This window comes from Pleurodeles waltl, chromosome 2_2 (genome assembly GCF_031143425.1).
Source record: "Pleurodeles waltl isolate 20211129_DDA chromosome 2_2, aPleWal1.hap1.20221129, whole genome shotgun sequence".
NCBI classification, from domain to species: domain Eukaryota; kingdom Metazoa; phylum Chordata; class Amphibia; order Caudata; family Salamandridae; genus Pleurodeles; species Pleurodeles waltl.
In genome coordinates, this window is record NC_090439.1 from 348,750,022 (window position 1) to 348,778,001 (window position 27,980).

Consider the following 27,980-nt stretch of genomic DNA (forward strand, 5'->3'; position numbering starts at 1 on the left):
CTGGCACTGGACCAGTTTCTCTCTTGGGCTCTGACTAACCTCTGGGTAGTCATTTCCAAGGAGACAATCAAGGGGGAGGTCTGTACTGACTACTACCCTTCTCCAGCTAAGAGTGCCACCCACTTCTATGGGCACTAAAGCCACAGGCCTCTTAGTGACCCGGTCTAGGCTAACTCTTACCCTGGCAGTCTCACCTGGGATGTACTGGTTTGAGAGCACCAGCCTGTCATGCACAATAGTGTGACTGGCACAAGTGTCTCTCAGGGCAGTGGTTGGGATTCCATTCACCAGTAGGTGGTGGAAGTGTCTACTTCCCTCTGGAATCTCCAACTCACCTGTTGGGCCCTGTTTCCAGTGGAAGGCTAGGAAGACCTCCTCATCTGAGGAGTCATCTCCCATGGCTACACTGGTTACCCCAGGAATTTTGTTCTGGGGTTTGTTTTTGGGACAAGAAGTGTCCTTGGTGTGGTGTCCAGACTGTTTACAGTTGTGGCACCATGCCTTAGTGGCATCCCAGTTCTTACCCTGGTACCCACCTTTGTTTTGGGTTGTGTCCTGGGGCCCACCCACCTGTTCTGGTTTTTGGGGGCCTACAGAGGACTCTTTTTCTTGGTTTCTAGTGTTACCCACTTTCTCCTGGGGAGTTTTTGTAACCCCTTTCTTTTGGTCACCCCCAGTGGAAGTTTTGGTTACCCTAGTCTTGACCCAGTGGTCTGCCTTCTTTCCCAATTCTTGGGGAGAAATTGGACCTAGGTCTACCAGATACTGATGCAACTTTTCATTGAAGCAGTTACTTAAAATGTGTTCTTTCATAAACAAATTATAAAGCCCAACATAGTCACACACTTCATTTCCAGTTAACCAACCATCTAGTGTTTTTACTGAGTAGTCTACAAAATCAACCCAGGTCTGGCTCGAGGATTTTTGAGCCCCCCTGAACCTAATTCTATACTCCTCAGTGGAGAATCCAAAGCCCTCAATCAGGGTACCCTTCATGAGGTCATAAGATTCTGCATCTTTTCCAGAGAGTGTGAGGAGTCTATCCCTACACTTTCCAGTGAACATTTCCCAAAGGAGAGCACCCCAGTGAGATCTGTTCACTTTTCTGGTTACACAAGCCCTCTCAAAAGCTGTGAACCATTTGGTGATGTCATCACCATCTTCATATTTTGTTACAATCCCTTTGGGGATTTTTAGGATGTCAGGAGAATCTCTGACCCTATTTAAGTTGCTGCCACCATTGATGGGACCTAGGCCCATCTCTTTTCTTTCCCTTTCTATGGCTAGGAGCTGCTTTTCCAAAGCCAATCTTTTGACCATCCTGGCTAACAGGGGGTCATCCTCACTGAGAGCATCCTCAGTGATTTCAGAAATGCTGGACCCTCCTGTGAGGGAAGCAACATTTCTGACTATCATTTTTGGAGACAGGGCTTGAGAGGCCCTGGTCTCCCCATTTAGGACTGGAAGGGGGGAATTGCCCTCCAAGTCACTAATTTCCTCCTCTGTGAAGTCATCCTCAGAGGGGTTGGCTTTTTCAAACTCTGCCAACAGCTCCTGGAGCTGAATTTTGGTAGGTCTGGAGCCAATGGTTATTTTCTTTATATTACAGAGAGACCTTAGCTCCCTCATCTTAAGATGGAGGTAAGGTGTGGTGTCGAGTTCCACCACATTCATCTCTGTATCAGACATTATTTTGCTAAAAGTTGGAAGACTTTTTAAAGAATCTAAAACTGTTTCTAGAATCTAATTTCAAACTTTTAACAAACTTTTAAACTCTAAAAGACAATGCTAAACAGGGACTTAACACACAAGGCCCTAGCAGGACTTTTAAGAATTTAGAAAAATTTCAAATTGCAAAAATGAATTTCTAATGACAATTTTGGAATTTGTCGTGTGATCAGGTATTGGCTGAGTAGTCCAGCAAATGCAAAGTCTTGTACCCCACCGCTGATCCACCAATGTAGGAAGTTGGCTCTGTATGTGCTATTTCAAAGTAAGGAATAGCATGCACAGAGTCCAAGGGTTCCCCTTAGAGGTAAAGTAGTGGTAAAAATAGATAATACTAATGCTCTATTTTGTGGTAGTGTGGTCGAGCAGTAGGCTTATCCAAGGAGTAGTGTTAAGCATTTGTTGTACATACACATAGACAATAAATGAGGTACACACACTCAGAGACAAATCCAGCCAATAGGTTTTTATATAGAAAAATATCTTTTCTTAGTTTATTTTAAGAACCACAGGTTCAAATTCTACATGTAATATCTCATTCGAAAGGTATTGCAGGTAAGTACTTTAGGAACTTCAAATCATCAAAATTGCATGTATACTTTTCAAGTTATTCGCAAATAGCTGTTTTAAAAGTGGACACTTAGTGCAATTTTCACAGTTCCTAGGGGAGGTAAGTATTTGTTAGGTTAACCAGGTAAGTAAGACACTTACAGGGCTTAGTTCTTGGTCCAAGGTAGCCCACCGTTGGGGGTTCAGAGCAACCCCAAAGTCACCACACCAGCAGCTCCGGGCCGGTCAGGTGCAGAGTTCAAAGTGGTGCCCAAAACACATAGGCTAGAATGGAGAGAAGGGGGTGCCCCGGTTCCGGTCTGCTTGCAGGTAAGTACCCGCGTTTTCGGAGGGCAGACCAGGGGGGTTTTGTAGGGCACCGGGGGGGGGACACAAGTCCACACAGAAATGTCACCCTCAGCAGCGCGGGGGCGGCCGGGTGCAGTGTAGGAACAGGCGTCGGGTTCGCAATGTTAGTCTATGAGAGATCTCGGGATCTCTCCAGCGCTGCAGGCAGGCAAGGGGGGGATTCCTCGGGGAAACCTCCACTTGGGCAAGGGCGAGGGACTCCTGGGGGTCACTTCTCCAGTGAAAGTCCGGTCCTTCAGGTCCTGGGGGCTGCGGGTGCAGGGTCTCTCCCAGGCGTCGGGACTTTAGGTTCAAAGAGTCGCGGTCAGGGGAAGCCTCGGGATTCCCTCTGCAGGCGGCGCTGTGGGGGGTCAGGGGGGACAGGTTTTGGTACTCACAGTATCAGAGTAGTCCTGGGGTCCCTCCTGAGGTGTTGGATCGCCACCAGCCGAGTCGGGGTCGCCGGGTGCAGTGTTGCAAGTCTCACGCTTCTTGCGGGGAGCTTGCAGGGTTCTTTAAAGCTGCTGGAAACACAGTTGCAGCTTGTCTTGGAGCAGGTCCGCTGTCCTCGGGAGTTTCTTGTCTTTTCGAAGCAGGGGCAGTCCTCAGAGGATGTCGAGGTCGCTGGTCCCTTTGGAAGGCGTCGCTGGAGCAGGATCTTTGGAAGGCAGGAGACAGGCCGGTGAGTTTCTGGAGCCAAGGCAGTTGTCGTCTTCTGGTCTTCCTCTGCAGGGGTTTTCAGCTAGGCAGTCCTTCTTCTTGTAGTTGCAGGAATCTCATTTTCTAGGGTTCAGGGTAGCCCTTAAATACTAAATTTAAGGGCGTGTTTAGGTCTGGGGGGTTAGTAGCCAATGGCTACTAGCCCTGAGGGTGGGTACACCCTCTTTGTGCCTCCTCCCAAGGGGAGGGGGTCACAATCCTAACCCTATTGGGGGAATCCTCCATCTGCAAGATGGAGGATTTCTAAAAGTTAGAGTCACTTCAGCTCAGGACACCTTAGGGGCTGTCCTGACTGGCCAGTGACTCCTCCTTGTTGCTTTCTTTGTTCCCTCCAGCCTTGCCGCCAAAAGTGGGGGCCGTGGCCGGAGGGGGCGGGCAACTCCACTAAGCTGGAGTGCCCTGCTGGGCTGTGACAAAGGGGTGAGCCTTTGAGGCTCACCGCCAGGTGTCACAGCTCCTGCCTGGGGGAGGTGTTAGCATCTCCACCCAGTGCAGGCTTTGTTACTGGCCTCAGAGTGACAAAGGCACTCTCCCCATGGGGCCAGCAACATGTCTCTAGTGTGGCAGGCTGCTGGAACCAGTCAGCCTACACAGCTAGTTGGTTAAGTTTCAGGGGGCACCTCTAAGGTGCCCTCTGTGGTGTATTTTACACTAAAATGTACACTGGCATCAGTGTGCATTTATTGTGCTGAGAAGTTTGATACCAAACTTCCCAGTTTTCAGTGTAGCCATTATGGTGCTGTGGAGTTCGTGTTTGACAGACTCCCAGACCATATACTCTTATGGCTACCCTGCACTTACAATGTCTAAGGTTTTGTTTAGACACTGTAGGGGTACCATGCTCATGCACTGGTACCCTCACCTATGGTATAGTGCACCCTGCCTTAGGGCTGTAAGGCCTGCTAGAGGGGTGTCTTACCTATACTGCATAGGCAGTGAGAGGCTGGCATGGCACCCTGAGGGGAGTGCCATGTCGACTTACTCATTTTGTTCTCACTAGCACACACAGGCTTGTAAGCAGTGTGTCTGTGCTGAGTGAGGGGTCTCTAGGGTGGCATAAGACATGCTGCAGCCCTTAGAGACCTTCCTTGGCATCAGGGCCCTTGGTACTAGAAGTACCAGTTACAAGGGACTTATCTGAATGCCAGGGTGTGCCAATTGTGGATACAATGGTACATTTTAGGTGAAGGAACACTGGTGCTGGGGCCTGGTTAGCAGGGTCCCAGCACACTTCTCAGTCAAGTCAGCATCAGTATCAGGCAAAAAGTGGGGGGTAACTGCAACAGTGAGCCATTTCTTTACAGTTCCCTTCAAAATTGTTACTTCACCAGTGGACTTGCCCTTATGCAAGTCCATTGTAGGTACTCTACATTTCAAATAGAAATGTGTGGTGACACAGTCAAGTTCTGCCAGATAGAGTTACACATAAAATGTAAAACTACTCATTTTGAGAGTGGCTAACGCCCCTTTATACAGGGAATGATGCGAGTAATAGTGGTGGTGGCCGCAACCAGACTGCCTACACTTCTGTCCAGTAAAATTCCACCCAGTCCCCCATATGTGGGGTCCCTGCCCTCCTCAAGTATTGTACACATGCATTCATGTGCGTGCGTTTGACATGTGATTTTTTGTGATCTATCTACACTAAGGTGTCATATTTAGACACTGTTTGCATGGTTGTACAGGATCACCCGCAGGATGTTGTTTGTCCACAGCGGTTGTGACAACCCACCTGCTTCCTTGCTTAGGGCCCTTTCCCCAGAACAGTGTTATATGGTGGTGTGTGGGGGCATTATCTTGCATCTCTCTTGTAACATCTCTCATGTAACATCTCTCAAGTTTCACCCATGCTCCGTGCAACACCCTTCTCCTATGTAGCTGGCTGTTGACTTACTAAGGGGAATCCATGGATGCATAGGTCTTAATTTGCAATAAGCGCAGGGGACTAAAGTTTTTCTTTGTAGGCCATTGAGGGTGCTACTGAATACTAAGGTGGGCTAGTTGTGATTCCACCTTATGACTATTTCTTATTCCACCCTATACTTCCTAAACTATTTATCACACCTTTTCGTGTTCTTTTTTTATTCCTGCTTCTTCCGTTGTCATTTTCTGCCTACCTCTTGTTATGATTCAAAGCATGATGATAAGAAGTAAACCCCATTCTCTATAAATGATTATGGCTGCTGACCACCTGAAACCACCAGTAAATATTAAGCACTAAGGGCCTCATTCACAAAGAAGTGGCACAGCGTGGCACTGTGGCAAATTTTGTTGCGCCATTTCAGAAACGCAGGGATACACAGTATTTACAACAATATGGCACGCCCCTGTGTTTTCCCTAGCACTGGGGCTAGAATTAGCTGCCTAGCGCCAATGCAGGCACCCTTGCACCATAGTGCAAGGGTACCTGCCTTGCGCCAGTAATGGTGTTTTGCTCTTTCTATGTGTGCTGCAGAATGCAACACACAAAGCAAAAAAAAAGGAGAAATAAAAGTATTTCTTCTTGTTGCGCCGGATTAACACCACCCCTGGGGTGGCATTAGTTTTTGGCACTACCTCAGGTTTTCGACTGCTTGTAAATCTAGGGCTATGTCAAAAGCAATGGGTGTTGTGTGGAAACACCCACAGCAACACCCACTGTACACCTCTCCTCCGAAGAAAACTGCGTCGGTGGGGCCCATATTTACCAGGCGGCGTCAAGCAACGCAAAGTGGCTTAGCATCGCCTTGTAAATATGGAAAAGGGGACAGTGCCACTGGAGCTTAGCTGAAAGTGACACTCCAGTGGCTCTAGGGACTTGTAAACAAGCCCCTAAGACACTCTAACAACAGCCAGTTCTGATAGGTCTGGCCAATAGAGACTCGTTCAGCATAAAGCTGTAACAATGAGGAGTAATGCTAAGATGCACTTCCTCAAGACAGGAGGAATAATTTGAACTTTCAAATACACTATAAACGAGGTTGGACCATGTTTCTCACTTGTGATTTCAAAGTGGCATAAATGCTGGCCTCCTTGATGATGTAAGTGACAGTGAGAAAAGCTTTGTAGGAAACTGTCATCCCTAAAGCAGGGGATACACTTTGGTTCTCTGTTGCTGTGACTGACGAGTAGAAAGGTAACTCAACTGGCCAGAATGTAAAGGAGCTGACTCTGGCTGCCAGGAAGACTAATAATAGCCCTAGCTAACTGACTGGTTGCATGGAACGCAGCTCAACTGATTAAACTACCAAGAAGACTTAGGAATCCCACAGACCAGCTGGCATGAAGAAACTAACGACCATCACCTGGGTCATGGAGATGAAAAAACACTTTTATTTCTTCATCTATCATGGAAGCCTGCACAACCCCGGACCTGCTTGGCAACCATAGAAGGCCTACCTTTATACCAGTCATGACCCAGAAGAGCTTAGAGATCTTTCAGCTTTATCCCTTCTCAGTCCTTTATTTGTTCTTGTGGTTGTAGGAGGTCAGCAAAAGCATTCATAATTGGGGACTGTGAATTATTTTTCATTATCAGACTGAGTCAGAGCAAGGGAGAAAACAGAAGATTGAAACTTTGAGGAAGGGAAAGATAAGAACTCAATGACAGAGGGAGACAGTAGAGATGACATAGATCCTGTAAGTGTAAGGCAAAGTGAAAGAAATTGTATGGTGGTGGAATAAATACATGTGGTGTAATCAAGAATGGGCACCCTTGATATTCAGCAATACCACATTTGGCAGCACCACAGGGGCTGTGTCCCATTTGCCATAGCTGTTAGTCTGGATTACAGAACCATCTGAATCATCTCTCTCTAGTTATCGTTGTTTTGGGGATATTGTAGTTAGAAGTATTTGTTGGACCCTAATTCTGAATTACAGGGCCGATGTGGGACTGGTCAAGTCTTTTGTATCCAGAAGGGGCCCCAATCCCATGGGTCTGACACTAGTGTGGCCCTCATGTTTGGTACCATTGGGGACATCAGAGTGGCTGTAAATCCAGTGTTAAACCTGCGCCCAGTAAAATTATGGAACAGGCTTGCAGGCGGTCTGGGTCCTTAAGTGTTCTCTGCATTTATTGTGTTGCAACTAGCGAATGATCCCTGGACGTCCTGTAGCTTTGCAGAACTACACAGCGAGGCCCATCACATCCTAAATTCATCACTTTGTTCATTTTAGTGTGTCTCTTGTTGAATTGTGGATTTTTGTTACAAGGTTTTCAGATGACTTCACTGGAAACTCAGCCAAAGGACTCTCAAATGCACTAAGGTATCCAGATTGCACTTGACAAATCACAGGTTCATGGGGTCTGCAAACCAAAGGTTGGGAGTCGTTGCTTAGAGGATAACTTCAGCCATAGTACTCAATGTTATTTGAAAGCATTGATCCTAGTATGTGGAATGCTATACAAATGTGTCGGTCATATCTCTGCCCAAAAGGTCCAAACACCTTCTGGTTTTCCTGTGGATCGTAAATGTAAGTGCCCTTTTTACTGACCAGATAATTAAAGAAATAGGGCCTGAAAGAGTTGAGTGGACGGGTTACTCTGTCAGAAATGTGATAGATATCTGGTCCGCCATATTACAAATGGCACTGGGCATGCACATGGATTATGACTGATGGGATATCTGCCATGCTTACACCCCAGGAACCCTACCTGAATATCTAAATTTGACCCTCCCAAGCCATGCAAAGTATACGCTCATGAGAATGTGGCTTGGCCTTATTCCCCTAAGGTGCTATTGGTATGGTCGCAAGAATGCTTAAGGGGATGCGCGATGCAGATGCACCGCTGGCTTCAGCCAATATTTCAAGCTTTAAATGTGAGGGCAAGATGGGCAACTGTCTTAACTTGTTTAAAAGGTGAAATCATGTCAGCTATCTGGACACTGTTTACAATTTATGGAGGCAGCAACCGGTAATCTAAAATATCTATGATTGCTTTTACATTGGTGACCACGTGGCACTTTGACTTTCTGGGCTGCACCCTACTACCACGGAGCACTTTGGACCATTGGGGGTCAAACTGAAGAATTAGAACAATGCCCAGGGTGTGGACGGGCCATGATGGGCATTGTCTGACTGCAGAGTAAAAGTTGAGAGAGGCCACGGTTGGCGGACACTACCCTGCCCCACACAGGAATAATGGACTAGGAAGCAACTTTTAGGAATGATCATTTAGAAGAGTGTTCAGCCCTGTGGCTTCCATAACTAATGTTTTGCATGAGGCAAAGGCTTATGAGTCATGTCAGATTATCGGGGATGGGGAATTGGAGGCTCCAAAGGGGACTACAAACTTGATGCCTCTTCCTTTATAACACTGTTTTAATCATGTTTTATAATTGCCATTTGTGCTTAGGTGTATTAATTCTAACATCAATAAGTTCATTCATTCATTTTTTCACGTTTGTTATGCAGTAACACCGCCACCAAATTCTAAGTCAGGCCTAACTCTTTCTTCGGAGTTATAAACCTGTCAGTCCAATTAATGTATTGCTTATTACTTACAATGTTATGATGCATCTGTGTTTATACACCTACCACCTAATACTAAGCTTAGACTGTTCAGAGACATTTACCTGCTCAAAGGGAGTACCTTGATGACCTAGCTGGTGTGCAGTAATACTGATGAAAAGTCACTCTCGTTGTATAAGACTTCCGGAAAATGCTCATTAATTGATGATTGGCCCAGGACTCCAAAAATACCTCACATATAAACACATTAGCTAGACCATACAACACACATAACACACCAATCAATCTGTGTATCTGACAAACAATTACAGCACCAGGAGCACAGACATGTTATGCAAGGCAACACACAACCAATCAACACAGTAGAATGAAATAAATGAAAACACATATGGCACATCGTCCCTAACAGATTTGGAAACATAATGGGCCTTGTTACAACCCTTAAAGTGGAGTTCATACTGCCAACAGGCTGGCGGTACGAAATGACATATTATGACCAGCGGTGGTGACTTGGCATGGGCAGTGCAGGGACCCCAGGCACAGCCCCGTCGCGATTTTCACTGTCTGCCTGGCAGACAGTGAAAAGCACGACAGGTGCTGCTGCACCTGCCGCACCGCCACATTGCCGCCAGCTCCATTAGGAGCCAGCTGCAATGTTACGGCCGACATCCTCACTCGGCTGGCGGAAACTTCCATCCGCCGGCCCAGTGGGGAGGTCCAAATGTGGCCGGCGGGTTTCCAGCCGCATGGGCAGCCGACTGGCAGTTCAGCCATGGCGGTCAGCCTCGTCCGACCGCCAAGGTTGAAATGAGGGCCAATGTTCCTTTAACTGAACCCATATGAACCATCTGTAAGCACTGCACTGAGTGGAATAAAAAACACTTGTCAGACAATATTGACACCAAAACAAGATTTCTCATTAATGGAAAAACCCAGAATCATGTGCTTGGAGTGCCTTGGCTTCCAAGAGCACAAAATGATCTCAAACATGGAAGAAGTGGGCAATACAAACTAGGTAACATAGAAGAAGATGAACACAGCTCAATCTCCAAACCTGGAGGTGTGGTTTGTGGCGTTTCAGGTGCATATCCTTACCCCTTTGTTTGGACAGCAGGGCCTCCCAAATAGGTCGACAGAGTGGGGACAGAAGCTCAGACTCAGCAACATGGAATACCAGGCTCTCTAAGCCCAGTCCAGGGCTATCAGGATAAGCTGAGATGCATCTCTCCTGCGCTTCTTCAGAAGCAAGGGCACAGGAAAAGAGACTAGAGTCCCATGAAAGGTGAGACTCATCTCCCTGTGAGTCTTGAAGTGAAAACTCCAGGAGGCAAAGGCTCAACAATGAGCATTCTCAACAGTAATGAAAAGATATACCCAAGGCACACCCCACTGAGCAAAGACATCTTGAACTATCTGCAGGTGCAGACACCACTTCTGGTCAACTAGATGTCATCTGCTGAGCTCCTCCACCCTGAAGTTCAGGGAGTCTGCCAGGGGGTTAAAAGCCAGAGAAATTCCCTGATGATTCAGTCAGCCCCACATTCTCATATCCTCCTGGCACAAAACAGATGTCCCCCACCATGCCTGCTTTTGAGCAGTACAACATAGTGGCCATGTTGTTCATCAGAAATTTGTACAGAGATATCCCAGATGCAAGGGAGGAAATTTTTGCAAGCAAGCCAGATGGCATGCAGCTCCTGAAGATTTATGTGGTAGCACTGCTCCATCGTGACCAGAAGCTTCAACTGTCCACCCTTGTCCAGGAAGTCTCCCCAGCCCAGATAGGATGCATCCATTACTCCCGTGAGCTATGGATGGGGCAGGGAGAACAGCCTCCTGAAGTTCAGGTTAACATCCTTCATTCACCATTGAAGGTCCCTGGCTGCCTCGTCTGACACACAAATATTGTCCAGTTGAGAGCCGACTGAAGTAGAAGAAATCCCCAAAATAGAAATGGCCTTGTAGGAGAATCACTCTTTTATGCATGGATACCCCAACTTTTTGCCCCTTTATCAGTGTGTTTAGACTGTCTCCACTAGCATCCTGCTAACCAGGAACCTCGTGATTGTGCTCTCTCCTCCAAATTTAGTTACTTTGGTTACACCCCACATTGAGCATACTGATGTACCCCTGTAGGTCCCTTGTTTATGGTGCTTAGGTACCCAGAGCATTGGTACACCTGGGGCCCTCCAAGGGCTGCAGAATGTATTATGCCACCCATGGAAGCCCATGAAAACTGTGTCTACAGGACTGCCATTGCAGCCTGCATGAAAAGGTGCATGCACCACATCACTGTAAATGACCCCTGTAGGAAGTTGGCTCTGTATGTGCTATTTCAAAGTAAGGAATAGCATGCACAGAGTCCAAGGGTTCCCCTTAGAGGTAAAATAGTGGTAAAAATACATAATACTAATGCTCTATTTTGTGGTAGTGTGGTCGAGCAGTAGGCTTATCCAAGGAGTAGTGTTAAGCATTTGTTGTACATACACATAGACAATAAATGAGGTACACACACTCAGAGACAAATCCAGCCAATAGGTTTTGTTATAGAAAAATATCTTCTCTTAGTTTATTTTAAGGACCACAGGTTCAAATTTAACATGTAATATCTTGTTTGAAAGGTATTGCAGGTAAGTACATTAGGAACTTTGAATCATTTCAATTGCATGTATACTTTTCAAGTTATTCACAAATAGCTATTTTAAAAGTGGACACAGTGCAATTTTCACAGTTCCTGGGGGAGGTAAGTTTTTGTTAGTTTTACCAGGTAAGTAAGACACTTACAGGGTTCAGTTCTTGGTCCAAGGTAGCCCACCGTTGGGGGTTCAGAGCAACCCCAAAGTTACCACACCAGCAGCTCAGGGCCGGTCAGGTGCAGAGTTCAAAGTGGTGCCCAAAACGCATAGGCTTCAATGGAGAGAAGGGGGTGCCCCGGTTCCAGTCTGCCAGCAGGTAAGTACCCGCGTCTTCGGAGGGCAGACCAGGGGGGTTTTGTAGGGCACCGGGGGGGACACAAGCCCACACAGAAATTTCACCTTCAGCGGCACGGGGCGGCCGGGTGCAGTGTTAGAACAAGCGTCGGGTTCGCAATGGAAGTCAATGAGAGATCAAGGGATCTCTTCAGTGCTGCAGGCAGGCAAGGGGGGGCTTCCTCGGGGAAACCTCCACTTGGGCAAGGGAGAGGGACTCCTGGGGGTCACTTCTGCAGTGAGAGTCCGGTCCTTCAGGTCCTGGGGGCTGCGGGTGCAGGGTCTTTTCCAGGCGTCGGGACTTATGTTTCAGAGAGTCGCGGTCAGGGGAAGCCTTGGGATTCCCTCTGCAGGCGGCGCTGTGGGGGCTCAGGGGGGACAGGTTTTGGTACTCACAGTCGTAGAGTAGTCCGGGGGTCCTCCCTGAGGTGTTGGTTCTCCACCAGCCGAGTCGGGGTCGCCGGGTGCAGTGTTGCAAGTATCACGCTTCTTGCGGGGAGATTGCAGGGTTCTTTAAAGCTGCTCCTTTGGATAAAGTTGCAGTCTTTTTGGAGCAGGTCCGCTGTCCTCGGGAGATTCTTGTCGTCGTCGAAGCAGGGCAGTCCTCAGAGGATTCAGAGGTCGCTGATCCCTTTGGGAGGCGTCGCTGGAGCAGAGTTCTTTGGAAGGCAGGAGACAGGCCGGTGAGTTTCTGGAGCCAAGGCAGTTGTTGTCTTCTGGTCTTCCTCTGCAGGGGTTTTCAGCTAGGCAGTCCTTCTTGTTGTTGTTGCAGGAATCTGAATCTTTAGGTTCAGGGAAGCCCTTAAATACTAAATTTAAGGGCGTGTTTAGGTCTGGGGGGTTAGTAGCCAATGGCTACTAGCCCTGAGGGTGGGTACACCCTCTTTGTGCCTCCTCCCAAGGGGAGGGGGTCACATCCCTAATCCTATTGGGGGAATCCTCCATCTGCAAGATGGAGGATTTCTAAAAGTTAGAGTCACCTCAGCTCAGGTCACCTTAGGGGCTGTCCTGACTGGCCAGTGACTCCTCCTTGTTATTCTCATTATTTTCTCCGGCCTTGCCGCCAAAAGTGGGGGCCGGGGCCGGAGGGGGCGGGCAACTCCACTAGCTGGAGTGTCCTGCGGTGCTGTGACAAAGGGGTGAGCCTTTGAGGCTCACCGCCAGGTGTTACAGCTCCTGCCTGGGGGAGGTTTTAGCATCTCCACCCAGTGCAGGCTTTGTTACTGGCCTCAGAGTGACAAAGGCACTCTCCCCATGGGGCCAGCAACATGTCTCTAGTGTGGCAGGCTGCTGGAACCAGTCAGCCTACACAGATAGTCGGTTAAGTTTCAGGGGGCACCTCTAAGGTGCCCTCTGTGGTGTATTTTACAATAAAATGTACACTGGCATCAGTGTGCATTTATTGTGCTGAGAAGTTTGATACCAAACTTCCCAGTTTTCAGTGTAGCCATTATGGTGCTGTGGAGTTTGTGTAAAACAGACTCCCAGACCATATACTCTTATGGCTACCCTGCACTTACAATGTCTAAGGTTTTGCTTAGACACTGTAGGGGCACAGTGCTCATGCACTGGTACCCTCACCTATGGTATAGTGCACCCTGCCTTAGGGCTGTATGGCCTGCTAGAGGGGTGTCTTACCTATACTGCATAGGCAGTGAGAGGCTGGCATGGCACCCTGAGGGGAGTGCCATGTCGACTTACTCATTTTGTTCTCACTAGCACACACAAGCTGGTAAGCAGTGTGTCTGTGCTGGGTGAGGGGTCTCTAGGGTGGCATAATACATGCTGCAGCCCTTAGAGACCTTCCCTGGCATCAGGGCCCTTGGTACCAGAGGTACCAGTTACAAGGGACTTATCTGGGTGCCAGGGTGTGCCAATTGTGGAATCAAAAGTACAGGTTAGGGAAAGAACACTGGTGCTGGGGCCTGGTTAGCAGGCCTCAGCACACTTTCAATTCAAAACATAGCATCAGCAAAGGCAAAAAGTCAGGGGGTAACCATGCCAAGGAGGCATTTCCTTACAACCCCTATGGTAGGCCCCCTAACCCAGAGGGCAGGGTGCAGGTTCCTGTGTGTGTGCAGAGGTCCCCCTACAAACTCCAGTTCCAATGCACTGGACTTCATACGTGCGGGAAAGCCATTTTCCTGTGTACTGGCCACAGGTCACTACCTATGATCAGCTACATAATGGTAACTATTAACCTTGGCATTTTGGTAGCAAACATGTCGGAATCATACCCCAATACTAATGCCAGGATTGGTGGCATAATTCCATGCACTCTGATGGCTCCTTAGAGCCCCCCCAGTATTGCACCTACCAGTCTTTTAGGATTTGAGGCAGCCTGAGGGGCTGCAGCCCCTCAGACAGGTTTCTGCCCTCCTACTGCTTGGTCAGCTCAGGCAGGGGAAGGCAGAACAAAGGATTTCTTGTGGGAGAGGGACCCAACACCGTCTCCCTTGGAAATAGGTGTTACAAGGCTGGGGAGGGGTAGCCTCCCCAAGCCACTGGTTTGCTGTGAAGGGCACATTTGGTGCCCTCTTTGCATAAACCAGTTTGCACCAGTCCAGGGACCCCTGGTCCCTGCTCTGGCACAAAATTGGACAAAGGAAAGGGGAGTGACCACTCCCCTGTCCATCACCACCCCAGGGGTGGTGTCCAGAGCTCCTACAGGTGGCCACATGGTTCTGCCATCTTGAAAACAAGATGTGCCTTGGCTCCTGGGAGCATCTGAGTTGCCAGGTCAGGCAGGTGACGTCAGTGACCCCCTCTGATGGGTGGTCACTGTGCAAAGTGATCAAACCACCTTTTAGTGCTATTTAGGGACTCCCTTGTGTGTGTGCCCCCAGATTCGACATGTAAGACTCCACCAGGACTCCTGTGCATTGACCTCCTCTGCTTCTGTCAACCGGAACCACAACTGGAAACTTCAGAAACCAACAAGACTGCAATTCCTGAGGTGACCTTGCCTTGCAACATTGTTTCCCCTGCTCCTTCCAGCAACTGCAATATTTTCACGGCTGTGCATCCTCTGGGGTTGGCAAGACTTCAGCTGCACAAAGATGCAAGAAGGAATCTCCCTTGGAGTGAAGGAGTCACTTCCCTACATCTGCAGGCACCTGAAGCAACAATGACCGGCTACGTGGATCTGCTCTCCTCTGGAACTGAGTGCATCCTGCAACACAGATGGTGGTCCAGAGTGGTACCCTTGGTCCTCTCTGTTCTCTGTCCACTTTGGGAGATGGTGAGCCCTTGCCTCTCCTAGGAGGACAGTACCCCTGTGCACCACAACTCTTGCAGCAACCAAGGCTTGTTGTCTCCTGCTCCAAGGGATTTTCAGGCTCCAAGTAGCCCCAGCCCCCAGCATTTCATCCTTGCAAGGACAGTCTCTCCTCTGCTTCTGCAGCAAAGTGGGACTCCTCTCCAGGTGTGCAGACTGCGCCTCACTGTTACTTACTGTGCTTCCTGCCAGTGGGTTGCTTTTGAGGGCTGCGACTGCTTCTGCTGGGTCTCCCAACTGCTTAGGTTTAGCCTGGACTCCCTTCCATGGGTCAAGTCCCCTGGACCTTGCTGGTCCTCTTCAGCCTTGCAAATCTTCTTTTGCTCCAACTTGCATTTGCCAAGGCTTGTTGGTGTTCATTCTGACCACTGACCGACTGTGACCCGGTGACCAGCATCACCTGCATGACTTCAAGGACTTCTCTGCACCTGCTGGATGCCTTAGCTGATCTTCATTTTCCCTAATCGACCTGGATCTTCATCCACAGAAGGGTGGGTGGTGGCTCCTGCCCCGTCTGGACACTCCATCGTGGACTGGACTCTGTCCCTTTCTCTTGTAGGTCCTCTTCTTCCAGAATCCACCCTTGGGTTCCTCTGGTCTGGACCGGTTCTTGTATAATTTCCTTATCTAAGTCCTCTTGTTAGTCCTTGGGAAAGACCAGGTACTTACCTCTGCTCTCCTGGTCGCTGGGGGTCACTTAGGGTACTCATCTCGTGGGGTGTCGAGTTCTCCCACCTCCTCTCTAACTACTCTATATCCTTGGGTGGGAGACTTCACTTCATATTCCTCTATTTTAGTATATGGTCTGGCCCTCCCTTAGAGCCCTAGATATTTTCTACAATTTCTTGCCAATACTTGTTGTTTCTTATGATCATTCCTAACTATTCCTGTGTGTACTTACTTCCAGTTGGAGGACTGCCTAAAAGTAATCTAGTTCAGTGTTACTATAATAAAGTACCTTTATTTTTGTAAGACTGTGTAGTTCCTTTCTGGTGTGAATTCTGAGGTATTGCAAGTGCTTTGTACTCCTCCTGGATAAGTCTTGGCTGCTCATCCACAGCTACCTCTAGAGAGCCCTGGCTTCCTAAACACTGTCTTCATTCACTAACAGGGGCTGCCTGGACCTAGTATAAGGTGCCAGCACCATAGGTATCCACCACACTCCAGGCCAGTTTCCTACAGACATCAGGCACCAGCAGGATAAAGGAGGCCCAGAAGACTCAGAACCATCCAGCTGGAACCCAGGACCAAGCCTAGAACACTGGGATCATATCCTGAATGTCTGGGACTCACTGCAGGGGTGGGAAGGACTTTGAATAGCACTTTGTACAGAATAACTGCTCCAAAGGTAATCCTCTGCCCTGGCCAGAGGTGGGATTTTGACTTGTTGGTGGAGAACGCCAGGGAAGAGAGTAGCAAGACAGTCATTCGCAGGTGGTCTGTGGGTGACTGTGAAGAGGTGCAATCAGCAGTCAGTTATCAAGGTACAGAAATATGTGAATCATGGCCGACAAATATCAAAGATGGGCCACAACCACCACCACTGTCTTAATAAATACCTGGGGGAGGGCTGTGAGGTTAAAAGGTAGAACAGTGAACTGGAAGTATTGTGACATGACAACAGAGCAGAGGAAACACCTATGGAACTGCAGGATAGGTACATGAAAGTATGTGTCCTGCAAGCCCAAGGACATAGTCCAATAGCCAAAGATCCACAATTGGCCAGAGCCTGACATCTTTTCTGGGTATTAAGACATAAGAAAAGTAGCATCTTTTGCCCCTTCCTTCTCAGAGACTCTCTTTATTGCTCCTTTGGCCAGCAAAGAATGACCCTCTTTGGCAAGGACAGATATATAAGCGGTCATTCTGACCGCGGCGGGCGGCGGTCGGCGCCCGCCATGCGGTCACCGCCAAATGGCCGCTCCGTGGTCAGGAGACCGCGGATGCCATTCTGGCTTTCCCGCTGGGCCGGCCGGCGACTGCCAAAAGGGCGCCCGCCAGCCCAGCGGGAAAGGCCCTGCAACGAGAAAGCCGGCTCCGAATGGAGCCGGCGGAGTTGCAGGGGTGCGACGGGTGCAGTTGCACCCGTCGCGATTTTCACTGTCTGCAAAGCAGTCAGTGAAAATCTTCATGGGGCCCTGTTATGGCACTGTTATGGCACTGGCATGGGCAGTGCAGGGGCCCCCAGGGGCCCCACAACACCCGTTCCCGCCATCCTGTTCCTGGCAGTAAGAACCGCCAGAAACAGGGTGGCGGGAAGGGGGTCGGAATCCTAATGGCGGCGCTGCAAGCAGCACCGCCATGGAGGATTCCCTGGGCCAGGGGAAAACCGGCGGGAAACCGCTGGTTCCCCTTTTCTGACCGCGGCTTTAATGCCGCGGTCAGAATGGCCCTGGAAGCACCGCCAGCCTGTTGGCGGTGCTTCCGTGGTCCCCGGCCCTGGCGGTCATGGACCGCCAGGGTCGGAATGACCCCCATAGTCTGAAAACTAAGTTCCAATATCTCTGCAGCTCTATGGAACACCAATGCAAGCAAGGCGAGTTTAGTAATTCAATTCTGTCTCTAGCGAGGTCTCAAGTCTATTCGCAATCTAAACATTTAAATAAAGACCAAAATCATTATAGTATGCGGGCAGCATATTGCCGGCCTACTCCTAATCATCTTCGATAACTGGTTTAGATCTAGCCTATCTCAGCTCCGGATTCAATATGCGTTTTGGGCACCACTTTGAACTCTGCACCTGACCGGCCCTGAGCTGCTGGTGTGGTAACTTTGGGGTTGCTCTGAACCCCCAACGGTGGGCTACCTTGGACCCAAACTTGAACCCCGTAGGTGGTTTACTTACCTACAAAAACTAACAAATATTTACCTCCCCCAGGAACTGTTGAAAATTGCACTGTGTCTAGTTTTAAAATAGCTATATGTGTTTTATTTGAAAAGTATATATGCTATTGTGATTATTCAAAGTTCCTAAAGTACTTACCTGCAATACCTTTCATGCAAAGTATGACATGTAGAATTTGGACCTGTGGTTCTTAAAATAAACTAAGAAAAGGTATTTTTCTATAACAAAAACCTATTGGCCTGGAATTGTTTCTGAGTGTGTGTTCCTCATTTATTGCCTGTGTGTATGTACAACAAATGCTTAACACTACTCCTTTGATAAGCCTACTGCTCGACCACACTACCACAAAATAGAGCATTAGTATTATCTCTTTTTGCCACTATCTTACCTCTAAGGGGAACCCTTGGACTCTGTGCATACTATTCCTTAATTTGAAATAGTGCATACAGAGCCAACTTCCTACAACATGTCACCCTTTCTGAAGAATTCTGAAAATGTAGGAGTATTTCCTTTGTCTCTTAGATATTCTTTAACTAATTCCCAAATGTAGCCAGAATACAAAGGATGCACAGAACATTTGGAAGACCTACACCAAAAAATAATAGAATGTCCAAACTGAGTGTCAGTGAAAGATAAACAGAGGTCATGCATTTTAAAGAGTAAAAATATAGACAGCATCATATTCAAATTGCTACTATTGTTAGACTGAGAAATATAAACTGAAGTATTGTGCAGCAGGTACGATGTAAAACAGTACTGACAACTGCATATATTTGAGCATACAATAGTAAAGAATGAAAGAATGGGCCAATGATTGCCAAATATCTACACACAATGAAATAATAAAATATCCAGTTTGTACCTAGTTGCATGTATTCTGTACCAGGTGTCGTTTTTCAGTTGAAGATCAGAATACTCCAGTTTTGTGGCTCCGGAACCCAAATCCCAGAGGAAAGATACTTGGCCACGCCTCATTTCGAGTGCCAAAAAGTCCAACTGAAAAAGTTGAATATTACATGTTATACAGCAGTTACTGTAAAAGTTATCTACAGTTGAAAAAACTCCCAAACTTCTCAAACATGCATAGCATGCAAACATATTACAATAGGAGCAAAGAGAGTTCTCTGTATCTTTATATTGAAAATGTCACTTACCCAGTGTACATCTGTTCGTGGCATTAGTCGCTGCAGATTCACATGTTTAGCACAGTCCGCTGCCTGGTGTTGGGCTCGGAGTATTACAAGTTGTTTTTCTTCGAAGAAGTCTTTTTTGGTCACGGTACCGAAGGACTCCTCCCTCTTCGGCTCCATTGCGCATGGGCGTCGACTCCATCTTAGATTGTTTTCCCCGCAGAGGGTGAGGATGGAGTTGTTTGCTATAAATAGTGCCCATGCAATGGAGTGAATACGTATGTACATAAAAAGTTTATAATAATTATTTACAAATGTACAAATGTTTAAGATTTAAGATCTACTTCTAAACGGCTACAGGCTTCCCGGGGAGGCGGGAGGGCACATGTGAATCTGCAGCGACTAATGCCACGAACAGATGTACACTGGGTAAGTGACATTTTCAGTTCGATGGCATATGTTGCTGCAGATACACATGTTTAGCATAGACTATAAAGCAGTTACCTCCCCTAAAAGCGGTGGTTTAGCCTGTAGGAGTTAAAGTAGTTTGGAATAATGTTCTTAGTACAGCTTGGCCCACTGTAGCTTGTTGTGCATTTAGTACGTCTACACAGTAGTGTTTAGTAAATGTATGAGGCGTAGACCAGGTTGCAGCCTTACATTTTTCGCTCATAGGAATGTTTCCTAGAAAGGCCATTGTAGCACCTTTCTTTCTGGTTGAGTGTGCCTTTGGTGTAATAGGCAATTCTCTTTTGGCTTTAAGATAGCATGTTTGAATACATCTGACTATCCATCTAGCAATGCCTTGTTTAGAGATTGGATTTCCTATGTGTGGTTTTTGAAAAGCTATGAACAGTTGTTTTGTTTTCCTGATTAGCTTTGTTCTGTCAATGTAGTACATTAGTGCTCTTTTGATGTCTAATGTATGTAGTGCCCTTTCAGCCACGGAATCTGGTTGTGGGAAGAACACTGGCAATTCTACTGTTTGATTTAAATGGAATGGTGAGATTACTTTTGGTAGAAATTTTGGATTTGTTCTTAGAACTATTTTATTTTTGTGTATTTGAATAAATGGTTCTTGTATGGTAAATGCCTGTATTTCACTTACTCTTCTGAGGGATGTGATTGCAATGAGAAATGCGACTTTCCAGGTTAGATATTGCATTTCACAGGAATGCATGGGTTCGAAAGGTGGACCCATGAGTCTTGTTAAGACGATGTTAAGGTTCCATGAAGGAACTGGTGGTGTTCTTGGTGGTATAATTCTTTTTAGCCCTTCCATGAATGCTTTAATAACTGGTATTCTAAATAGAGACGATGAATGAGTAGTTTGTAGGTAAGCAGATATTGCTGCGAGGTGTATTTTTATAGATGAAAAAGCGAGATTCGCTTTTTGCAACTGTAGTAAGTATCCCACTATGTCCTTTGTAGAGGCATGCAATGGTTGGATTTGATTGGTATGGCAGTAGCAAACAAATCTTTTCCACTTAGATGCATAGCAGTGTCTAGTGGAAGCTTTTCTAGCTTGTTTTATGACCTCCATGCATTCTTGTGTGAGGTCTAAGTGTCCGAATTCTAGGATTTCAGGAGCCAAATTGCCAGATTCAATGATGCTGGGTTTGGATGCCTGATCTGTTGTTTGTGTTGTGTTAACAGATCTGGTCTGTTGGGTAGTTTGACATGCGGTACTAGTGAAAGGTCTAGTAGAGTTGTATACCAAGGTTGTCTTGCCCATGTGGGTGCTATCAGTATGAGTTTGAGTTGGTTTTGACTCAACTTGTTTACTAGATATGGAAGGAGAGGGAGAGGGGGAAAAGCGTATGCAAATATCCCTTACCAACTCATCCATAGAGCATTGACTTGTGATTCGCGGTGTGGGTACCTGGATGCGAAGTTTTGGCATTTTGCGTTTTCTTTTGTTGCGAACAAATCTATCTGGGGTGTTCCCCAAATTTGAAAGTACTTGTTCAGAACTTGGGGGTGAATTTCCCATTCGTGGACTTGTTGGTGGTCTCGCGAAAGGTTGTCTGCTAGTTGGTTTTGGATCCCTGGAATAAATTGTGCTATTAGGCGAATGTTGTTGTGAATCGCCCACTGCCATATTTTTTGTGTTAGGAGGCACAATTGTGTTGAGTGTGTTCCTCCTTGTTTGTTTAAGTAATACATTGTTATCATGTTGTCTGTTTTGACAAGAATGTATTTGTGTGTTATTATGGGTTGAAAGGCTTTTAACGCTAGAAATACTGCTAACAGTTCTAGGTAATTGATATGAAATTTTGTTTGGTGTACATCCCATTGTCCTTGAATGCTGTGGTGATTGAGGTGTGCTCCCCACCCTGTCATGGAAGCATCTGTTGTTATAACGTATTGAGGCACTGGGTCCTGAAATGTCCGCCCTTTGTTTAAATTGTTGCTGTTCCACCATAGAAGCGAGAGGTATGTTTTGCGGTCTACCAACACCAGATCTTGAAGTTGACCCTGTGCCTGTGACCATTGTGATGCTAGGCACTGTTGTAAGGGTCGCATGTGTAGTCTTGCGTTTGGGACAATGGCTATGCATGATGACATCATGCCTAGAAGTTTTAGCACAAATTTTGCTTGTATCTTTTGGTTTGGAAACATAGCATTTATTACCTTGTGGAATGCTTGAACTCTTTGTGGACTTGGAGTGGCAATTCCTTTTGATGTGTTGATGGTTGCCCCTAGATATTGTTGTGTCTGACACGGTTCGAGGTGTGATTTTGTATAGTTGATGGAGAAACCCAGTTTGTGAAGGGTTTGTATGACATATGTGGTGTCGTTTGTGCACTTTTTTACTGTGTTGGTCTTGATTAGCCAATCGTCCAGGTAAGGAAACACATATATCTGTTGTCTTCTGATATGTGCTGCTACTACTGCTAGACATTTTGTGAACACTCTTGGTGCAGTTGTTATTCCGAATGGCAACACTTTGAATTGGTAATGTATTCCTTTGAATACGAACCTTAGGTACTTTCTGTGAGAAGGGTGTATCGGTATATGAAAGTACGCATCTTTTAGGTCTAATGTGGTCATGTAATCTTGCTGTTTGAGCAGTGGAATGATGTCTTGTAGTGTGACCATGTGAAAGTGGTCCGATATGATGTAGGTATTTAGTGTCCTGAGATCTAATATCGGTCTTAATGTTTTGTCTTTTTTTGGAATTAGAAAGTACAGGGAGTAAACTCCTGTGTTTTTTTGTTGTACTGGTACTAACTCTATTGCATCCTTTTGCAGTAGTGCTTGAACTTCTAGTCCTAAAAGTTCTACATGTTGTGGTGACATTTTGCGTGTTTTTGGAGGGATGTTTGGTGGGAATTTGTGGAATTCTATGCAATAGCCATGTTGGATTATTGCTAATACCCAATTGTCTGTTGTAATCTGCTGCCAAGATTGGTAGAATTGGCTTAGTCTTCCCCCCACTGGTGTTGAGTGAAGGGGTTGTGTGACTTGAAAGTCACTGTTTAGGTGGAGGTGTTTTTGGAGTCTGGAATCTTCCCCTACTCCTTCGGAATTGACCCCCTCTATATCCCCTGAAACCTCCCCTTTGGAATGAACCCTGATATGGTGCGGTTCTTGTTTGTTGGCTGGTGGTGTCTGTGGGTTGGCCACAAAACCCCCCTCTAAATGGAGTTTTTCTAAAAGAGTCTCTGCTCTGCGGGGAGTAGAGTGCGCCCATGGCTTTGGCCGTGTCTGTGTCCTTTTTAAGTTTTTCAATGGCTTTGTCCACTTCAGGGCCAAAAAGTTATTTCTCGTTGAAGGGCATATTAAGGACAGCCTGCTGGATTTCAGGTTTGAAGCCTGAAGTGCGGAGCCAAGCATGTCTCCTTATGGTGACAGCAGTGTTGACTGTTCTCGCTGCAGTATCGTCTGCGTCCAGTGAAGAGCGGATTTGATTGTTTGAGATCGTTTGTCCCTCTTCAACTATTTGCTGCGCCCTTTTTTGGTATTCCTGGGGAAGATGGTCTACGAGAAGTTGCATCTCATCCCAGTGTGCGCGGTCATATCTGGCCAGCAGCGCTTGAGAATTTGCGATGCGCCACTGGTTGGCTGCCTGTGATGCTACTCTTTTTCCTGCCGCATCAAATTTTCTGCTTTCTTTGTCCGGAGGTGGGGCGTCGCCAGATGTATGGGAATTTGCTCTCTTGCGAGCTGCCCCTACTACTACGGAGTCAGGTGGTAATTGCGAAGTAATAAACACTGGGTCTGTGGGTGGTGGTTTGTATTTCTTATCCACCCTTGGGGTGATGGCTCTTGATTTTACGGGCTCTTCTAAAATGTGTTTTGCGTGCCGTAACATCCCTGGTAGCATTGGGAGACATTGATATTGGCTATGTGTAGCCGAGAGGGTGTTAAATAAAAAATCATCCTCTATAGGATCGGAATGCAGTTGGACATTGTGGAATTCTGCAGCCCTAGCCACCAGTTGCGAGTATGAGGTACTGTCCTCTGGCGGTGACGGCTTTGTGGGGTATGAATCGGGATCATTGTCCGGCACTGGGGTGTCATATAGGTCCCAAGCGTCTTGATCCTCATTATCTTGACTTATGGTAGTTTGCGCTGGTGAGTGCATTTGTGGCGGTGTTTGTGCCGGCGATGCCTGTTGTGGTGGAGAGGGCGGAGGCGTGACTTTTTTAACCACTTTGGCTTGTGGTTGTGCGTCATCCTTGAGAAGTCCGATCCTTCTTTTCCTCATTATTGGGGGAAGGGTTGATATCTTCCCTGTGTCTTGCTGGATGTACAGTCTCTTTTGTGTGTAGTCTGATTCTACACTTTGGAGCTCTTGTCCAAATCTGTGCATCTGGCCACTTATTCCTTGTTCCTCTGTGTAGGATGAAGGTGTGGAACTTTTCGGCGCCGAGAGAGAATCTTTTTTCGGCTTCGGCACCGACAGAATTTTTGTGGCTTTCGGCAGTGTGTCTCGGTGCCGATGTTTTTCGGTGCCGGCATCTTGTTTTTGCCTCTCGGAGCCGCTATCTCGGCTCCGAGGTTGCTCCATGGCGGTCCCTCGACCGGAGTCGGGTGTCTTCGCTATGGGCGTGCCCTTTTTCGGCGCCTTCGACGGGTTGCCGGTTTTATGGGTCGAGCCATGGCCTGTTGGCAGTGGCGTCCCCTGGGCTTTTGTCTTCTCGATGGTTTTAATTTTCGACGTCTTACTCACTGTTTGTTGCTGTTGTTCGACGTCGGAGTCTCCGGATTCTGATTCCGGAACCGAGAATGTTTCCTCTTCGTCGTCGAAACGTTGTTTTGTTGGCGTGGACGCCATTTGTAGACGCCTGGCTCTTCGGTCCCGGAGTGTTTTTCTGGACCGGAAGGCTCGACAGGCCTCACAGGTATCCTCCTTGTGCTCGGGGGACAAGCACAAGTTACAGACCAAGTGCTGATCTGTATAAGGATACTTACTGTGACATTTTGGGCAGAAACGAAACGGGGTCCGTTCCATCGGCTTCGATCGCACGCGGTCGGGCCGACCAGGCCCCGATGGGGGAATCGAAGCTACCCCAAAGTCTTCCGATGATCGGTGTCGATGTACCTAACTATCCCGATACCGAACGGAACAATACCGACGCTTTCTTCCGAGATTCTGACTAACTTTCCGAACCGAAACACGGAGCGAAAAGGAATACGTCCGAACCTGACAGCGGAAAAAAACAATCTAAGATGGAGTCGACGCCCAAGCGCAATGGAGCCGAAGAGGGAGGAGTCCTTCGGTCCCGTGACCAAAAAAGACTTCTTCGAAGAAAAACAACTTGTAATACTCCAAGCCCAACACCAGGCAGCGGACTGTGCTAAACATGTGTATCTGCAGCAACATATGCCATCGAACACCATGTTTCTACCTCTTCTCTATTGCATAAAATGCTTAGCCAGTGAAAAACACAAACTTCTATCATCATTCTCTTCATCTCAGACAAAATTGTTTTCGTTTATTTTTTGTTGATGCTGTGTTTTAGCTGCAACAGTGTCCTTCTTCAGGGTACTAAACAGAAATAAAAAGTATGTTCAAGTGAAAAGATAAAATATATTAACTGGTGGCTTTCAAGGGTGATTACATTTTTGTCCTAGTTAAAAGAAATCAAAAATTGTATTCACAGCAAAGGTACTCAGGCTTGATTTAGAGTTGGGTAGGTAATGGGAAATCCACCAAAATGCAGCTGTTGTCACATCTGCTCACCTATGCAGTTCCACATCCCAGTTAGAGAGCACAGAAAACGGCTCCACCATCAGAAATACAATGGAGTGGAGGGACTCCCAAGCATTTTGGCAGACAAGCTTCCCATTTTGACTTGATGGTCCCCCTCTACTTTCAACCAATGGTGCCTCCTCAGTGACAGACTAACATGGAGCCTATGGCAGCCTGTCATCCAAAATAGCAGAGAAGTGTCCTTGATATTCAAGGAAAAAAATATACTAGGGACACATTGCCTTTTTGAAAGTATAATTCCAGTATTCACAATGACGGGAAAATGATGGAATTTCCATTATGGACATTTTTTCCTCAAGGTGGTTCTGGCAAGACTGTCAGACGATGTATCAGAGGAATGAATCCCACCAACTTTAGTTGCGGTGGCCCATTCTTCACTGGTGTGGTAGAAGTATTTTCTCGGCCAGGTTGGCATCTGGGAGGTCCAGCGATCCATGTCTAAAATGCCCATAGTTATGCAACCAACTTACCTTCTGTAACGCTCTTTCTTGTAGAGACTCTAGCCAGCGGCAGATTCCTCATCTTTTAAATATTCTCCAGGCATCGGACTGGATCCAGCAACTTTTTAGCAGTATGTTTGAGCAGCATGTGGCTCCACACCAACACAGTTCTGCTCCGGAAATGATGTGTGGCGCCTACATAAGCACAACTCCCACATGGTGACTTCAGTTCCTTTCAAGACTGTCCATGTCCCCAGACACAAAGCCCCGAAAGCAAACTGGTGAGACCAGTGATGCAGATTCTTAGACTTGGGATCTTACTGATGGGCAGAGTACAGTTCACAGAATGGGATGGATGGGAGGATGGGAGAGGAATCTGCAACTAGATAAAGAGTCTATATGAGAAAGAGGATTACAGAAAGTAAATAACTTGTTCCTCTGATAAAGACTTCTAACCTCACCTGCTGAATAAATATCGAAGCAGTACTAGATTGACGGAGGGCTGTTAAAGGGCTCAAACCAGAAAGTCCTGTAGAACCGAGTGGGAAAAATACCCTTTACTGCGCACCTGACTGGCCAGACAATAGTGTTTCATAAACGTATGGCGGGCCGGCCACGTAGCTATCTGCCAAATTTCTAGGAAAGGAGCTCCAAGTGCTAATGCAGTGGTGGCAGCTTTGGCCTTAGTAGAAGGAGCACAATGACCTTCCAAAGGCTGCTTGGCTGATCTTAATGCGGAGCACAATTCAGCGGGAGATGTTTGTCTTCTGCAAGTTCTTGGCTATTTTATCCCCAGTGAACCCCACAAAGACATGATCTTCCACCAGTGGTCTTCGGTGTGATCTATGTAGAAGCTCAGAGTTCTGTTGGGGTCCCAGCAATAGAAACTCTCCTCATTCTTGGAGGGGAGAGGCTGAGCATAGAGTACTTGCATGATGATAGACTGACTGACGTGGAACGGCGTCACAAATTTAGGCAGAAGGGATGACAGAGTCTGCAGAACCAGTTTGTCAAGGAAGAAGGTGGTTTACAGCGGGGTGAAACAGAGATCTCGAATCTCACTCATATGATGCACCAATGTTATGATGACAAGGAACCTTGGGCCAGATGTAGCAAAGTGTTTGCGCCTCGCAAACGGCGAAAATCGCCGTTTGCGAGGCGCAAAAGCCACTTTGCCATTCAGAAATGCATTTTGCGAGGGGTGTTCCCTTCCTATTTGCGACTCACAGTGGGATGCAATTCCATTTGGAGTCGCAGTTACCATCCACTTCAAGTGGATGGTAACCCACTCGCAAATTGGAAGGGGTCCCCATGGGACCCCTTCCAGTTTGTGACTGGACCCCAAATTATTTTTTCAGGGCAGGGAGTGGTCCAAGGGACCACTCCCTGCCCTGAAAAAAACCCGAAACTAAAGGTTTCGTTTTTTTTGAAGTGCAGCTCGTTTTCCTGTTAGGAAAACGGGCTACACTTCAACAAAAAAAAAAACTGCTTTATTGAAAAGCAGGTCGCGAACATGGAGGTCTGCTGACGACAGCAGGCCTCCATGTTAGCGAGTGCCTATACTCGCAATGGGGCCGTGTAAGGAAATGCCTCCTTGGCATGGTTGCCCCCTGACTTTTTGCCTTTGCTGATGCTATGTTTACAATTGAAAGTGTGCTGAGGCCTGCTAACCAGGCCCCAGCACCAGTGTTCTTTCCCTAACCTGTACTTTTGTATCCACAATTGGCAGACCCTGGCATCCAGATAAGTCCCTTGTAACTGGTACCTCTAGTACCAAGGGCCCTGATGCCAAGGAAGGTCTCTAAGGGCTGCAGCATGTCTTATGCCACCCTGGAGACCTCTCACTCAGCACAGACACACTGCTTGCCAGCTTGTGTGTGCTAGTGAGGACAAGACGAGTAAGTCGACATGGCACTCCCCTCAGGGTGCCATGCCAGCCTCTCACTGCCTATGCAGTATAGGTAAGACACCCCTCTAGCAGGCCTTACAGCCCTAAGGCAGGGTGCACTATACCATAGGTGAGGGTACCAGTGCATGAGCCTGGTACCCCTACAGTGTCTAAACAAAACCTTAGACATTGTAAGTGCAGGGTAGCCATAAGAGTATATGGTCTGGGAGTCTGTCAAACATGAACTCCACAGCACCATAATGGCTACACTGAAAACTGGGAAGTTTGGTATCAAACTTCTCAGCACAATAAATGCACACTGATGCCAGTGTACATTTTATTGTAAAATACACCCCAGAGGGCACCTTAGAGGCGCCCCCTGAAACTTAACCGACTATCTGTGTAGGCT

General features: G+C 47.2%; 1 protein-coding gene across 1 annotated transcript in view; it reads right to left on the reverse strand.

Annotated features, from left to right (window-relative positions):
• LAMA1 (laminin subunit alpha 1) overlaps positions 1-27,980 on the reverse strand; it is a 979,910-nt gene that overhangs the window by 182,342 nt on the left and 769,588 nt on the right. Inside the window, exon 46 of the mRNA XM_069219856.1 lies at positions 18,753-18,886. Coding sequence (XP_069075957.1) covers positions 18,753-18,886 — 134 coding nt within the window. The remainder of the gene's footprint in view (positions 1-18,752; positions 18,887-27,980) is intronic.